This window comes from Nanorana parkeri, unplaced genomic scaffold, assembly GCF_000935625.1.
Source record: "Nanorana parkeri isolate BGI_ZX_2015 unplaced genomic scaffold, ASM93562v1 scaffold28, whole genome shotgun sequence".
Lineage (NCBI taxonomy): Eukaryota > Metazoa > Chordata > Amphibia > Anura > Dicroglossidae > Nanorana > Nanorana parkeri.
In genome coordinates, this window is record NW_017306296.1 from 1,071,047 (window position 1) to 1,084,369 (window position 13,323).

The 13,323-nt window shown below is 41.6% G+C and overlaps 1 protein-coding gene across 1 annotated transcript in view; it reads right to left on the reverse strand.

Annotated features, from left to right (window-relative positions):
- FERMT1 (fermitin family member 1) overlaps positions 1-13,069 on the reverse strand; it is a 39,418-nt gene extending 26,349 nt beyond the window's left edge. The window contains exons 1-5 of the mRNA XM_018566603.1: positions 12,976-13,069; positions 7,675-7,843; positions 3,764-3,997; positions 1,807-1,947; positions 492-705 (exon numbers count right to left, since the gene is read on the reverse strand). Of these exons, the coding sequence (XP_018422105.1) occupies positions 492-705; positions 1,807-1,947; positions 3,764-3,997; positions 7,675-7,843; positions 12,976-13,047 (830 nt within the window). The 5' untranslated portion in view covers positions 13,048-13,069. The remainder of the gene's footprint in view (positions 1-491; positions 706-1,806; positions 1,948-3,763; positions 3,998-7,674; positions 7,844-12,975) is intronic.
- Between the last annotated feature and the right edge of the window lie 254 nt (positions 13,070-13,323).

A 13,323-nucleotide genomic window follows, 5' to 3' on the forward strand; every position in this document is an offset into this window, starting at 1 on the left:
AGAGAGAGAGAGAGAGAGAGAGAGAGAGAGAGAGAGAGAGAGACTGGAGCATATGTGTTTCTCACCTACAGATGGTAGTAGCCCTGCTGCTCGGTAAAAAAAGCTGAGTGCTGACAAAACACTAAAATTGAACAAAAGTTGCCTGTTTGTTTGGGTAACACATTGGGATAAACCGAATGAAATTGTGGAACTGAGTGTACTTAGTGGCCTGGAAAGCAGATGTTTTGTTTGTTGTATACTATGGACTTGCTGTACAAAGCCCTCCTGCATCAAATTGTGTTTTTTAAAGTTTAGGACAAACCTGCTTGGACTTTTCCGGGGTTTCCCTGTCTCATGCTTGGTTAACACCTCCACTACAATTGAGCCTGCCAATTGTAATGTCAAATGAGCAATTATTATCCGAAGGATTACTTCTTAACATTATGATCAGATTTAAATAGCTCAACCTTCACAATCAAGCTGCTCACCATTGTTAAAATCCATGAACTCACCCCGAATTAAGCTTTGCTTTATCCACCGTGGTCCTGGGCTGATACATTTGTGTAAGGATTTCTGGAGAGAAGATTGGCTGGCTGAGTGCTAAGATGTTGCAGTTTTGTTCTGCCAGTGGACTGTCAGTGAACCATGTAATTGTGGCAGAGGCTGGAGTACCATTGACGGGATCATACATGGGTGTCATTGTCTTACTATATAAACCGGGGCTAGCTGCAAAATATAAATATACAATTATCAAACATAAGTAATACATTATATTACATTATAAGGTAAGAGTTACAATTATACATGGTACAGTGGAAAGTTTGATTATATCCAGCAAGTTGAAGAGAATTCCCTTTTCATTGACCAGACTTTATAAAAATCAAAATGTAATTGATTGCTATAGATTACTACACCTGGCACATCACTGCTCTCTGCACTACTTTACTGAGAAGCTTGATAGTGATCAGTTACATTTGTCTGTGGCGCCCAAAGCAGCTCCGTGGATTAAATGAATTTGACTGATGTAGCTATTCTCAGTCACCTCCAAGGGCAGCAGAAATTACTTACATTAAACGCCACTTACATGAAACGCCAGTCAAATTGTTTTTTTTTTATCACTTTGGGATCACTTTGTTGGGTAAGTGTGCCATAATGTGCAAATCAGCAGGCGTTAGGCTTTCATTTGCTAGTCATGTTGAAAGAGTCCACCACCCTATCCAGAGGTTGGCAATATTCTTCCATAGATACAGTGAAAGAATGAGTGTACCCTCTACGCCACCCTAAGGCTCTGTTCACTCCTAGGCATTTTGGCCATAAAAACTATGTGCAACAAAACACTCAAGACAGGGAATCCCATTCATTTCTATGGCCCTGTTCACATCTGAGCGTTTTGTCGCAAGCAGAAAACCGCCTGTCACAGGAAAACGTACATGAGCTACTTTTTGGAAAATTATAACGCTTTTTGGTCCCATAGACTTCAATGGGAATCTTCACGCAACAAAACACTCAGGTGTGAACAGGGGCAATAGAAATGAATGAAATTCATTGTCTTAAGCATTTGTTGTGCTTACCTTTGATTGACAAAACACTTTAGGTGTGAATGGAGACCTAACACTGTTACTAGCTGGATGACCAGGTAAAAATAAAAAAAAGGTAAAAATAAAGGAAAAAAATCCTACAAAAAGAAAACTAAAGCAGCCACCACATCTAAGGACTGATAACCTGCAATATATCACATTTCTGTTTTTGAGTTTAGATATGCTTTAATATACACTCACATCAGTGGATGCTAAGCTTTATTATATCTCTATCTAGTAGTTGTTATACCTAATGATCCAGAGCTGCTGTGTGAACTGTCCAAGTTGATAATTTCTTCTAAAATTGGTTCCTTTGCGTCTTTTTTCTTTTTCTTCTTTACAGAATCTTCTAGAGGCTTCAGTAATGAAAGTTCTTCAGGATGCCTGATATCTAAAAATGATAACAATGTCACTAATATGTAGACTTAGCAGGCGGTAGATCTTTCTAGTGGTCATCCTGTTATACATGGCTCAAATTTGGGTCCTATTTCCTAATGAATCAGCTGAAATTTGAGTCACGGGTGGCCCCTGTGGGTACCACCCAACTCCACAAAGGTCAATTTTAAAATTGAAATGAAAATTAATGGCCAGACAGTGACTGCGTGCCACCAGTCCTACAGCCACTGTCAGTGGTATATCCAGGGTATGGCACATGCCCTTGGTGCCACTTGAAGGGGGGCGACATGCCGTGGGTTAGCCAAAGTTCACCAACCCACGGAGACAGTTGACTTTTTTTCTTTCCCCACGCTCTCCCATACACATCTCCCCGTCTCGCTCTTAGCAACCAGGGACTCTCTAGCTGGTGTTCCGTCCAGCTCCTGGCACCCAGAGTCGGCAGGGAGATGTGTAAGGACCATACACACCCGGCTCTTAGCAACCAAAGTGAGCGGGGAGATGTGTATGTTGGTGAACTGCTGGCCAGAGCATACCAGGTTGCTAAGATCCGGGTGGGGAGATGTGTATGGTCCTAACACATTTCCCTGCCTGGCTGGGTGGGATGCCAGGGTCACAATTTGTTGTAGATATGCCTCAAGTCACTGTTCAGGTATTTATGCAACCATGGTGCTGGTGGCTGTTTAACACAATGTGTGCAAATTCCTTCATCGATGCTAAACACACTGTGGGCCAGAGCTGTTGAAATCTCAGGACAGAAATAAAAATCTTTGGCTCTTTTATATGTATGGATCTCTGTATTTAGCTGTTTGCTTTTACAGCTTGGAGTTCAGCGGTAATGAAGAGTGGCCCAGACTGGCAATTTGACGATTTTGTCAATTGCCAGAAGTATTGGTCTGTGTAAAAATATTTCTGGGCTAGGAGATTACTTTTTAAGAAAACAGCAATCTCCTCTGTAGCTTGTATATATTCTGAGCTTGGATTAAAAAAAAAAAAACAGGCCCTCATACAGTTTAGTGTGCCCTATATGCAGAGCTTATTCCCCAACATGCAGATAACACATCTCATTTACTGTTCTATCTACAAGGCACAAGCACAGTCATGTTGATTGAGACTGGAGCGATGTCTGCTTTACTCAGAGACATTCCACTGCCCCAAGCGGCATCTGCACCTCCTGCCAGAATCACTACCAGATACGTTTATTCCTGATCTAATGTGCACAAGCTATACAATAGGTATTATTCTGGTCAAACAATGCTTGCTTTGATGGTACAGTTCATAGAGGAGATTCCATTTGTGACGTTAGGAAAGAGGAAAAAAAACCTGAATGTGTCACATGCCAGCTCTAAGTTTTAGGAAGAGTACAATTTACTCTCCCAATACTTTTCCTTTAAATGATTTTATGTTTGACTGCTGGGTCTATCTTCACATTAAAGAATAACTGAACCCAGGAACAGCAGACAGAGGACTAAGCCTTAGGAGTCTATTCAGATGATCTCAGACTCAATACTGATTTGCCATGTACTGCATTGTGTCTCTGTGTGGTAGCAGCCATCTTGGTAGAGGCAAGGCAAAGCCCCTAGCAAGGAAAACAGCGAGTAGCACAGTAGTGACATTACCAAATCTCACTCCAAATTAATCAGAAGCAGAAGTGCCTTAATTTTACACTGCAGATATACAGCTATTAGACTGTAGTCACAGGAGTGCCTAGGCACCCTGCTATACCAGGAAGTACACTGCTATTTTGCAGGAGGCATTCTGGAGAAAAGGTACATTTGTAATAAAGAAATAAATACTTGTTGTTGCCCACTTACTTAGTGTCCTGCAGATTTCAACAACAGCTTTGAAGACCAGTGCTGAAAAACTAACTTTTAGCCGCACCGTTTTCATATTTGGCAATCGGAGCCGCATGCTCTTGTGTTGAGGGGTAAAAAAAAGCTTTGCATTGGCTTGTACTCCATATTTATCCAGAGTCCAATGTGTCTTCAGCAGCCAGGTGTTCTTTTGCTCCCACCAAAGGGCATAGTCTGACCAGTCCCTAGCAATACCTAAAACAAAACGTAAACACAGTAACTGCATGAACAGTATATAATAGGTTGTTACAGAGTTGAAGGTTAAAAAAAGACACAAATGCATTAAAGTGCACGTAAACCTTAAAACAGATATTAAAACAGATATTAAAGCTATGAATGCCTTTTTTTAATAAACGATATTGTACATCTTCTTCTGCCAATGTACTTTCTTTACCTAGCAAATACCTGGTTATCTTGCCATTTTTTTTATCTTTATCTATCTTCCTGTGGCATTCTGACCATGCCAAGCACAGTGGCAGATCTGTACTGGCATGGTCAGTTTGCGCCCCAATCAGGACATTATCTGTGGTCCTGTCCTCAGCATTAAGGCCATATAGAAAGCTGGGACACATACAGCAAAAAAACCTGACAGGGTTTCCACCTGAAAAGCTGAAAAAAGGTACACACTCCAAAACAATAGCCGGTGCTCCATGCTCGCAGACTGAAACTTAAGTATATTTTTGGCTTTAACCAGGGCCGGTGCAAGGATTTTTGCCTTCACAGGCAAAGGTTTTTTTTTTCCGCCCCCCCCTCCCCCAGCATTTAGAAAAAAGGAATACCATCAGCTACTAGTACTTTATATGCGAAGCCACAAGCAATGACACCCCAAATAGTTTACTGTGGAGCACCCCAATACAAAGACACCCCAAAGTGTACCCTCCAGAAACCATAACAAAGCAGCTCACTCTAAACTTATCCAGAATTTGGGAAAAGAATGACCATCATCTTCTGAAGCCCTATATGTAAAGCCACAGGCATTGACACCCTACGTCTATTACCATGGAGCACCCCAATGCAAGAACAACCCCCATGTGCTTTTCTGCCCTCCCAGCGCCCTCAAATGGCTGCTTGTGCTGGCTGTATGGTAGCGCCGGCACTGGCTTTAACAGAAGTTGTCTGAAACTTGCTGAGTGCTTTATACAGTATGAATTTCATCCGGTTCCTGATGAACCAGGCAAAATTTGCACAGTGGGTGCCGCTGTTGGCTCCCTTCCACCCGGCATTCCTTGATCAGCTGGTCAAAGGAGCAAGTTTTTTCATTTATATTTTCTTCGTTCAGCCCACAGGTTGAAAAAAGAAAATAAGCATGTATACCTAGCTTTAATGTTTCCTGTACTCTAGTACACGTTGACACATTCACTGATCTAGTACACATTGGCGCCTCTGTGAACCAGCTTCTGTGAGTTCCCTTGGTAAGTTTAATTACCTGTTGAGTACATCTCATATTTTTCTACTTCCTTTAACAGGACAACAAGGAATTCAGCAAAAGCGACGGGTATAGGGGTGGAACAAACCATATAACACTGCCACGTGTACTCACAGTATATCAATCATGCTAGGCTTTAATGTGTTTGTCTTTAAAACCACATATCCATTTAAGACTACTCTGTCCTTCAGTGTTGCCACCCTATTAGTGGAAGTGGAAAAACAACAGATTTACTGACATGATCAACAGGTAATACAAGGGGATTCAGAAAAACTGGTGCAGTGGTAATGCTTTTGACAGATTGCATTTTGTATATGTTTTTAATTTTTTTCCATAGCTCCACCTTAAAATACATATGGAGGCTGCCATTACCTACTTACCCCTCAAGATTCTAGTTGCCTTTGCTAATACAATGAACCTCTGATGTGAATGCTATAGGAGTCACTGACCTAGAAGTAGGAGGATCAAGTAAAGTCAGAATCCTTATCTGCAATCTTGTTCCAGGCCAGTGACTCAAAGTATTGAAGCAAGAGTGTCAGCATGACAACCAGGCAACTAGTATTAGAATGAGAAGCAGCACCGGCAGCCCCAATGCTTCTCCAAGGAAAGATTTCCTTTCCAGACAATAGCTGAGTGTTTTTCAATTGCAGAGTGAGTGAGAATCCAATGTCACATCTCTACAGGTGTGAGAACTTTTACATACATATCTGTGAGTTTTATAAGTCGCTCCTCATCACTTATATTTGAATTCCCTGTGTCATATTGGACTGATAAACAACTACTAAAAAAGTTAAAGAAAACAAATGTCAAAATAAATTCTGAGTAAGTGCTGTGTATGTTCTAGATTGTTTTTTTGCCTGTGTAAGTTGTTCTTGCTTCTGAGGAGCCAGTTCTGTGCTTGGAGCACGTTGGGTGTGATTTGTATGACAAAGATAAGAAGTAGAAAGGGAATAGGATTTAAGGTGAGCGTGTGGCATTGTAGAAGTGGGTGTGTAAAGAACAAAGAAACAGCAGGTCACCTCAGGTGTGGAGTATACAGTCTTCTGAAAGAGTACATTGCTTGGCTATTTTAGGTCTCTTACTCTCTGGGCCCAGTTTAAAAATGTTTTTGTGCATATGGAGTTTCATTGATAATACGCAGATGACCAAATCTTCACAGTATCTACTATGCACCTGCGATGTATGAAGATACGTGTGCAGGCACCACAGAACCCATATACTGTAGTTAGAGAAGGACTGAGAACCTTTGTCCTACAGAAGAAACAGAACCGGCTCGCTTTTTCATGGATGGGACAGAATTTTGCAAACTAAAGAAAGTGGGTCTTTGTGTCCCATTGAATGGTGGGCTTGATGAGGTCTTCCTAGAGACCATGATTTATTGTGACATACCTTCACAACTTCTTCTGTCACTTCCCTAAATAACCTAAAGAATGGCTCTTGCAATATAGTCTCTGATTTATTTTTCCGGAGTGCAGCAAGTCCAAACCCCAATGTCTTCAAGTGCTACAAGCTCCCACAGACTCTTTAAATCTGATGAACTTTATATCTGATGTAGCTAGTCCTTAGCTGCACTCAGTAGTTCCCCTATATCACTATTCTGTCCTGTAGTGACTGGAGATGAGCATTTGGTTGAGGTTAACCATGAGAGTTTGATCCAAACCCAGGTTTCACTAAATGGGCAAATTAAATGGCTAGTTCTAGCCAGTTTGTCCACCTGCCTGAACTTCTACCTGCTGCAGCTGGAGGTCAATTTTGTAGTGGCGGTGTCACTGCCAAGTCAAGTTACCCTCCTAATGTTGAGGGCATGTGGCCTGGTATGGGTCAGGAGGGGAGTTTTCCTTGGGGTCCCCCTCAAGAACCATACCAGGCCCTTATCTGGGCATGCAGTCTTGGTTACCAGGAAGGAGAGGGTAGCAAATGCCCCCCCCCCTTTCCTAAAACATACTAGAAGAAAAAACAAAACAAATTATATCCATATCAGACCCCTCTCCTAGACAGGAGTCTGGGGAACCCAGGCAAAAAATATACTAACATTGGCATTTGGGTCTGTATGTATTTTGGGGGGGGGTACCCATTCAACAAATCAAAACAAAATGGTGTAGCATGGCCAGGAAAGGGAGGGTAGCAAGTGTGCATCTATCCTTCCCTTCTGAACCATACCAGGCCATATGCCTTGAGCATTCAGAAGGTACCTTGCCAGGAGGGCCCCTTTGGCAATGTACCTAGCATCTAACGCCCAGCTATGTAGATCCAGCATCAATCTTAATGAATGTTTCTCCCAGTTTGGTGCAAAATTGGCCCCAGCTACCAGAACATAATCTGGTATTTTGCTGGACCAGACAGAGTTTGAACTTGATGGATGTGTTTTGTTTCAGTTCAGTTAACTACAGAACTATGTAATTACTAAAATATTCCCAAATTTCCTGTATGCAAAATATCAACTTACCAATTTGTTCTGCAAGTTTAAACATTACTCCTCCAATATGAAGGTCGCCTGACACTTGCACACTGACATCTTGGTTCTCTGCCTCATTCTGCTGATCAACTGTAACACAAAGTTCCCAGGATGCTGGGCCCACTGCAGCGGTGTATGTCATTATGGCAGGCTCACAGTTCTGCAACAGAAACAGAGAAAGGGTTTTAAGTCAATCTATTCCCCGGAAAATAACTCTTGCGCATACAGCAATAATAATTAATAACATAGTAGGGGGAATTTATCAAAACGGGAGCAGTCAACATCTGCAGCAAATTTGCATCTAAGCAACTTCTTCGGTTCAACAAAAGAGAAGAAGTAGTTTAGATAGGCTACAAAACATCTCCAACATCACAGAACAAGTCCAGTTATATGTGACTAACTACTACTAAATATACCATGACCTGGATAAATGAGAACCTTCATTGACATAGTACTGTTGTGTTATACTCTGGGTCTATGAGCATATCTTACTACATAATAGATTAAACGTGTGATTGTTTCTGCTTTGTCAATCTGGAATTTCATATCTAAACACAAAAACACTCATACAGGTCTATCTACATTCCTGTTAAAAAAAAAAAAAACCTCCTTAATATCTCTCCTGAGGGCAAGCATTGTGTGTTCAACCTCCCAGGAGAACAAGCCAGAGCTTGTAGCAGAGCAGCGAAACATTGAGTCTAGAAGCTAGGTTTGGGAAAAATCAGAGCTGCGGGAGACAGCAACACACTATCCCCACAATTGTTGTCTTACGTCATGTTTGATAAATGCACACCAATATCAGATTTGATGCTGAGGAAGACTGCAACATGTTCCCCACACACAAACAGCCTCTGAATCAGACTTACATGCTATTTAAAATCATAAGCTGTAATCAAATTACAGTGCCATAAAAACCTCCTAAAGTATGTTGTTGTAATTAACTCTTCCTATACATCATGGTGTAATCTCTTTTAGATATAGAAAGTGAAAAGCCTAATAGATGGCCCTTTCAATACAGGGAGAGCTTAGCGTATTTCAATACTGCAAAAGCTGGCACACTATGCTCCTCCAAAAGAATCAACTTTATTCCACATGCATCTTTTTTGGGGGAGGAACATCATGTGCCAGCTTTATCTACTTTACCCTTTTCATTTCCACACAAAGTGTGTTTTCCTTGCTTGATACACTGCCTGGCCAAAAAAAAGGTCACCAACTGGAATTAGGTAAGCAAATAGGTAGGAGCCTTCAGTTGGTCAGGTCTAGGTTCAGCAACGTTATGTCCCCATATAAAAAGGTCAGCTGTCTACCTGAATATAATGAATGACCAGGTTTTTTCATCAATGGATTTTTCCTTCCCCGATGGCACATTGGGCATATTCCAAGATGGCAATGCCAGGATTTATCAGGCTCAAATTTTCACACATGGATTGGCCACCACAGAGTCCAGACATTAAAGGTAAAAAAAAATGTCCACCCCCTCAATGCTAGTGTAAGGACTTACCTCAAATGATGCCTCCGTATCTAATCATCTTCTTCTTTCCTGTCGTTTTCATGAGTTCCTCCAGCGCTGGTGCCGGTCTCTCATCCAGCGCTGACTCCTCTCTCTTCCTGGCACTTCCTGTCCCACGGTGTCTGTGGGGGTACACGCTGCCTCCATTGACTTACCTGGTGTCTCTTCTGGTCTCCTGGCCGAAGATCTGAACTGCGCATGCGCCGCCCCATGATCCTTTGCGGCCGCCCGAGAATCTTCAGATCTTTGGATGGGAGCTCGCGGCGGAAACACAGATAAGTTTAAACCCCTTTGTTAACTTTTCTTTTTAATGTTTTTGCATATATCTACTGCTTGCTAGCAGTAGATATTTGCAAAAATATGCGAGGGTTTAATTGTCCTTTAACCGCACTGAGAATCTTTGGGATGTGCTGGAGAAGACTTTACGCAGTGTTCTGACTCTCCTTTCATCACTACAAGATCTTGGTAAAAAATGAATGCAACTCTGGATGGAAATAAATGTTGTGACATTGCATAAGCTTATCCGAACGATGGCACAGCGAATGCGTGCTCCAATCAAAACTAAAGGTGGTCCAACCGAACATATTAGTGTGTGTGACTTTTTTGGGGCCAGGCAATGTATATAAACCATTGTTTTCATAAATGTTGCAGTGTCTGTCTATGGGACCTATACGCATCAATCTTATATTTACCGATCACATATACAGTTTATTTATTTATTGAATTTCTTGTTTGTGCTGATTCGTCCACTCAATACACAATTTCTGCCTTAAGCATCACGGACTGAGTAGCATATTGCCCATTCTGATGCCCATGTTTAAAGGACCTTATAGTGTATGTGTAGCCAAAAGTTTGTATTTTTTTGTTTAGTATTAGAGTACATAAGGATTAGAATCCCTGTCAGGTTTTTTGCAATCCTGCCCCGTAAAGCTGCCCATACACCTTACAACCATTTCACGACTTTGGTTGTGCGGTGGTTATAATGTGAATAAAATTTCATACGATCTGCCCATTTTGAACAGGCAGATCATACTTGCGATCACTTAGCGGGGAGGGCTTGCGATGATTGCAGTGCTGAGCGGGCAGTGTGCACTTGCGAAGACCGGCCTATGCAGCATTCGTCTTCCGATCACGTCCCCATCCCGCCGAAAATCGTAAATTTTCGGCAGGTTTTCCAGCATGTTCGGAAAACGAAAGTCGTGCAACCTTACAGTAGAAGCGGTCGCATGCTGCCCATACACTTGCTGACTATCGTACAACCGCGGGATCACCCGCGATTATCGTACGATAATCGGCAGGTGTATGGGCACCTTTAGAGAGATTTCCCTTCACTTATGTTTAGCTGACAGCAGTTTTACCGATCAGGAAGTGAGGGAAAGTCTGCAACAGAAATACCGACAGCAAGACAAAGCTTACAGGCATTCTGGCCTTTTCTACTATAATTTAAAAAAAAAAATGTTTTTTGTTTTTCATTTCTGCCTGTGCTGATGTTGGAAAATTTCCCTTACGTCCTGTCTGGTGAAACTATCGCCAGCCAGAGAGTAGCAAAGGGGCATCATTCTAGCAGTGCACCAGATAGCAATACAACATGACAGGGGTTCTAATCTTTCCCTAACTCTATGTTAAAAAAAGGTTTGGGCTGAACATACAGTTTAAAGCCCTGCATCAGAGTGGGGAACATGCTGCTCACTCCATGATGTCCTGCTTGATTGGCACACACACCAGCTAAATAAATTAAATCAAACAAAAAACAAAACTTTATATCTAATTAATAAATATAAAATTTATGTGTGTAGGCTCCATAGATAGATACTGCAAAAAGGGCTTGTGAAAACAATGTTTGTAAATCAATCAAGGAAAGAAAACTTTGTATGGAAATGATGAAAAGGTTAAAATACTGGAGCTGTCATGAGCTATCATAACTGCTAATCACCACTTGCTATAACAGTGGTGATTAGCTGCTATTACGTACTTTCTCTTCACCCCATTTATTATGCTCACCCTATGTGACCCATATAAACATATTGCTCTGTAATATGTTCCAGTATACAGAGACTAATTTGAGGAACCTTGGCCAAAATGAATGTACAGAGCAGAGGTAGCCAAAGTTCGGCCCTCCAGCTATGCTGAAACTACAAACCCGATCATGCATCTGCCTCTGGATGTCATGCCTGTGGCTGTCAGAGTCTTGCAATGACTCATGGGACTTGTAGTTTCACCACAGCTACAGGGCTGAAGTTTGGCTACTCATGGTATAAAGGGAGCAAGGACTACTCGCTCAGATAAATACGCTTTAAGGTGTGCTGTGTTAAGGCAGTCCGATTAATTTGACACCTTATCACACTCAATGTCGGACATGCACCCTTTTTTAATGCAGCACAATGCAAACCAAGACATTGCATGTGCATTATGGTAGGCTATTGTACTCTTTATACTACTACAACAGTGGCATTACATTGAGTGCACCATTTTATCACGTTACCACAATGCAAAGATCTAAATGGGCCCTAAATGAAACTGTTCACTTCAATCATCAAAAAATATACAGGACAAAGTACTATTTTTAGTTCCCCTGCACAATCCAGTATACAAATTGAACTCAGCTACACAGAGTTCACAAAGCTAAGTGAACATTCTCTACTTCTTTAGTAAAACAACCTCATTGTTCCATCCTAAAGCTGGCCATTCACAAATAGATTTTCGATCAGGAATTTTCGTTGCTGCCAAGAACCCTCGTTTGATTTTAGCTCAAATAGCCCCTCATGCACAGACCAATGTCGATTTTGATAATCATTCGTTAGCTATACTATATCACTGAATTTCATCGATCGACAGAACTGATTTTTGTTTGTGCATGTGCATTCTCCTTGCTGAAATTTTTGTAAGTACGAAAACGCCACTAATCCTTGGATTTTTGTGCGATTCGAACAAAGTTTTCCAACCTGACCGATCAAGGAAATGCAGCCAGGAGTACAATAATTAAAATAGTTGGTGTCCCATCAAATGATAGATTATCATTTGAAAGACCATTTGTGGACACTTTCTGAACCAAAATTGATAGGTGTATGGGCACCTTTACTAACCTATTAAGTTCTGGGTTCAGAATCACTTATATAACACAATGTGGAGAAATTAATATGAAATTCAAGAACCAGTCTGTCTAATCTAGGAACCATTCGTTTTTTTCAGGAGCCAGCTCCATTGACAACAACTAGAGAGAATCTCAAAAGTTAGGTGCTGACTGTAATTTTCAAGGAGCATTGGCGACCTAGCTCCTGGGATTCGTCCAGCCCTATTATAACATTAAAAGGTTAAAAAGTATGTCTGCAAATGTTCAGCAAATGCCTCCCATAAAACTTCACTGCCCTTTCAGCACGGACGTACATTTACACGTTGGCAAACAAGCAGTCGTTTGTAATTTGTTAGTTCCGTGAGCGGGCATACAACACATACTAAAATATCATAACTGCGGCAGGCAATGTATCTAGTGTCAGTTGTTGCACAGGTAAGAAGCATATTTCATGAAATGTACAATGGTCTCACCTTGGCTTTCTGTTAGCAGCACCGTTCAACAGTCTACCTGTATTCCTGAGACACAACAGGAATACAGGAATGAATAGATCTCCACCCAGCTGTGACGAGGAAAGGGGCCACCTTCCAGGTTAGGGAAGTGCCCTCCGCTGGTAGTATAAATGGCCCCCGCCCAGTGCTTCTAGCACTAGCAAGCATTGCTATGACCTGCAAGTAACAGCATGTCAGAGATCTCATATCAGAAGCCTTACCTGTGCAGCACACCTCTGCCATGCCTGCTCACTAATCCCCAGAGCTGAGTATGAATAGTGCAGACATTGCATAGATTCCTGGCATTGTACAAGTTGCCCAGTCACAGGAGGCACGGCTACAATGTGGATTGTGATTAATGCAAAGCACAAAGTTTTATCCTCCAGGAAAAGAAATTCTACTTGGACTTAGAACTGTAGCTGAGGGCTGCATGCCTTTGTCTTCTGAGTATTAACTCTTTTCCTGCCTGCAGCAGGAGAGGCAGCTACATCTGTCATAGATAGTCTTTAAGAAAGCTTTCTCACGGTAATACGATAAATGGCAGAACCTCTAAAAGATTAATTTACGTA